Consider the following 3890-nt stretch of genomic DNA (forward strand, 5'->3'; position numbering starts at 1 on the left):
TTTTTCTAAATTTCCAATATCAATTTTAATTTTAAAATGGTCACCAAATTCCTAAAGGTGAAACCTGTCAAACATATATAGGATAAATTCTATTACTTGTCTCTATACTTTATGAAAGTTATGAATTTAGTTTCTATATTTTAATTTGATCAATTTTAATCATTGTATTTTTGAATTTGTCCATTTTAGTCTCTTACATTTTGAATTTTGAAATTTTAATTCTGATCCAAACATTAACAGTTAAATTTGCTTGGTTAAATTGAATTATTAGTCATATACTATACGTACAATTATAGATTTAGTCCATATTCTCTAATTGGATCATTCTAAATCTCTATACTCTTCAGTCTTGAAGCTAAGGTTAGTCATTAGTCACATTAATTGGATTTTTAGTGAGTATTATATGAAAATAACAAGCTGAGATAATATTATACATATGATAATATATTTGCCACATCAGATTTTAAAAATAACATAACTTAATGAATTTAACATTTATCATTTGGCGAGGATTGAAATTTTAATATTTAAAAAATGCAGACTAAAAATACCAAATTAAAGTATAAAAATTAAATTAGTAACTTTTGTAAAGTGTAGGTACTAATAACAAAATTAACCTATATATATGTCCTTCATCTTCCTCCTCCTCTTTCATGGAACTTTCAACTTTTTGTAGACCCCACTCACCATAGACATTAATACACTATGAAATAACGCTCTATAAATAGGCGGACAAATAACCTACCAAGCTCATCACCGAGTTCAACTAATATAATCAAAATTCTTTTTCATTCAAAAAAAGCTATTTTTTCTGTAGTTACTTGTTTCGTTTTTTTGTTTTAGTTGATTCTTTGTAGTTCACAAAAAATGGTTTCCATGTCAAAGATTGCTACTGGTAATGGTCATGGTGAAAACTCACCTTATTTTGATGGATGGAAAGCATATGAAACCAATCCTTTTCACCCTATTGATAGACCTGATGGTGTTATTCAAATGGGTCTAGCTGAAAATCAGGTACGTATTTCATTTCCCAGTATTTTTTTTATTTAGAAAAACTGAGAATTTTGATTGATTTTAATGGCGTTTATGTTTACCAGCTTTGTTTTGAATTCATCAAAAAGTGGCTAATGGAACACCCAGAGGCTTCCCTTTGTACTGCAGAAGGTGTAAACAGGTTCAAAGAGACTGCACTTTTCCAGGATTATCATGGGATGCCTGAGTTCAGACAAGTATGGCAACGCAAAATAACACAGTTTCTCTTTTGTTTCTTTAATTACATGGTAATTAATCAATACTTTGTGTATGTTATTACACCAGGCTATTGCCAAATTTATGGGGAAAGTGAGGGGAGATAGAGTGAAATTTGACCCAGACCGTATTGTTATGAGTGGTGGAGCAACTGGTGCTCATGAAATGGTGGCTTTTTGCTTGGCTGATCCTGGTGAAGCATTATTAGTTCCTACTCCATATTATCCAGGGTAAATTCATCAAATTCCTTTTTGGGTTTTTCTTTAAACATAATATGGGAGGTTAAGTTGATACATTTAATAATATACAGTTCCTGTAATACCGAGTAGAGAATGGAAATTAGGTGAATAGAAAGAGCTCAAATTGGAATTTTCAATGACCAACATTGACCTTTTGTCCCCAAACCAACCTACATATGTGAAGTCAAGAGAAAAGAAGGAAGGAATTTGGTACTTAAGTGTTAAATTATGAATTAAGATTAGTTTAATGAAAACTTAGTCAACTTAGCAGTAAAGTCAAATGTGGCAACATCGCCGCCTAGGATTTTTTCAAAGGGAGGGATGGAAATTGAAATCTGGGTAAAATTCACCATGCCCACACATGTCCCTTACTTTGAAAGCAGCCTTGTACCCTTTCTTTTGATGTTAAAACCCTTTAAAGTTCATGGCCCATCTTTGTATTATTGATGGAACTTGGTAGGTAAAAAGTGAAAATTGAAAAGAAATAAGAAGATTTATCATAAATATGAGGGTTCATCATCCTTAGTGGGACACTAATGGAAAGTTGAGTAGTCATCATCATCTTCATTTCTTCTTTATACCTAACTCTCCATCATAACAGCTGTATGTATAGGACAAGTAGGGTCGGTTTTAGGTTGATTCAATTTAAGTTTTTTCGGCTTTAATAATTTTGCAGATTTGATCGTGACTTAAGGTGGAGAACAGGAGTTGAACTTGTACCAGTGATTTGTGAAAGTTCACATAATTTCCAAATTACTAGGACCGCCATGGAAGCTGCATATGAAAAAGCTCAAGAAGCTAACCTTAAAGTCAAGGGTTTAGTCATAACAAATCCATCAAATCCATTAGGAACTATAATGGATCGAGAGACATTGAAGAGCATCGTGCAGTTCATAAACGAAAAGAACATTCACCTAATAGGTGACGAAATTTATGCCGCCACAGTCTTCAAAGACCCTGAATTCGTCAGTATTTCAGAGGTTATTCAAGAAGTTGAATGCAACCATGATTTAATCCACATTGTTTACAGTCTTTCTAAAGACATGGGGTTCCCTGGTTTTAGAGTTGGCATTGTATATTCATACAATGATGCAGTGGTGAATTGTGCTCGTAAAATGTCAAGTTACGGGTTGGTTTCATCACAAACACAGCATTTAATTGCTACCATGTTGAACGATGATGATTTCATTCATAATTTCATCATGGAAAGCAAAGAACAGTTGTTCAAAAGGCACAAGTATTTCACATGGAGTCTTTCACAAGTTGGTATTGGTTCATTGAAGAGTAATGGTGGGTTGTTTATATGGATGGACCTTCGTAAACTTCTTAAAGAGAAGACGTTCGATGCTGAAATGGATTTGTGGCGAGTGATAATCAATGAAGTAAAGCTTAATGTTTCACCAGGGTCGTCCTTTCATTGTCATGAACCTGGTTGGTTTAGGGTTTGTTTTGCTAATATGGATGATAACACCATGGAAGTTGCTTTATCGAGGATTAGAAGCTTTATCCTTAAGAACAATGAGTCCATAGTTCCTCGCAAGTTATGCAGACGAAGCAGCCTTAAACTCAGCTTATCACGTAGCTTATCACGAAGAATGGATGATTTCATGTCACCTGCTGGCATTATGTCACCACATTCTCCATTACCTCAATCACCCCTCGTTCGGGCCAGGACTTGAACACCGGTTTTCGACATGAACGGAGAAAAGGATAGTTTATTTTATTCGTTTTTTTAATTAATTTGTAAAAAAAAAAATAGAGAATATGATGACATTCTTTTTCATGGAGTTACCTCATACACTATCATCCTTTTGGTGGAAGCTCTCCATCGCATGGGGGACTCCATGGATTCATGCATCAACTATTGTATTTCCTTTTTTGGTCTTTCCTTACATTCATAAAGTGTAATGTGAGGGAAGTTAAATGTTGGAAAAGCACTGCTCTCGTGCACAAGTATACCGTTGTTGGTTGTTTGTATTGTTTATTAGGGCTTTGTTACAAAAAATATATTAGTTCCGAATTTTTAACCCTAAATCTCATTCAGTGATTGAAATAAAGGATTATCTCTTGTATTCAATTTTTCTACGAAGTTGATAGTAACATTCAATAAATTGAGTAACTATTATCGTTGCCATTAAAAGTCGACGTTCAATAAATCTAGTAAGTAATTGTTAGACATTTATATGTCGTGAGGTATGTATACTAATTCACATGAGATTCATTGTGCCATATTAGAAACAATTATATGTGTATTTACATAAAATGTATGAAGACAATCTCTTAATTTATTTATGAAATTACTAATGTTTAAGATGTTTAAGAATATGAAATGCCCTTGAAACTTAGTGTAATAGCTAGGACACATATAGCATGCCATTTAATTCTGCTTTTTTTGAGCAGAAA

At 33.2% G+C, this 3890-nt stretch overlaps 1 protein-coding gene across 1 annotated transcript; it reads left to right on the forward strand.

Annotated features, from left to right (window-relative positions):
* The first annotated feature begins 650 nt into the window (after nt 1-650).
* LOC108464961 (1-aminocyclopropane-1-carboxylate synthase) lies at nt 651-3521 on the forward strand. The gene is made up of 4 exons (XM_017765243.2): nt 651-1014; nt 1098-1229; nt 1318-1478; nt 2164-3521. The coding sequence occupies exons 1-4, from the start codon at nt 868-870 to the stop codon at nt 3164-3166; spliced, it is 1443 nt and encodes a 480-aa protein (XP_017620732.1). The 5' UTR covers nt 651-867; the 3' UTR covers nt 3167-3521.
* The last annotated feature ends 369 nt before the right edge of the window (nt 3522-3890 follow it).

This window comes from Gossypium arboreum, chromosome 1 (genome assembly GCF_025698485.1).
Source record: "Gossypium arboreum isolate Shixiya-1 chromosome 1, ASM2569848v2, whole genome shotgun sequence".
In the NCBI taxonomy this organism is placed as follows: Eukaryota; Viridiplantae; Streptophyta; class Magnoliopsida; order Malvales; family Malvaceae; genus Gossypium; species Gossypium arboreum.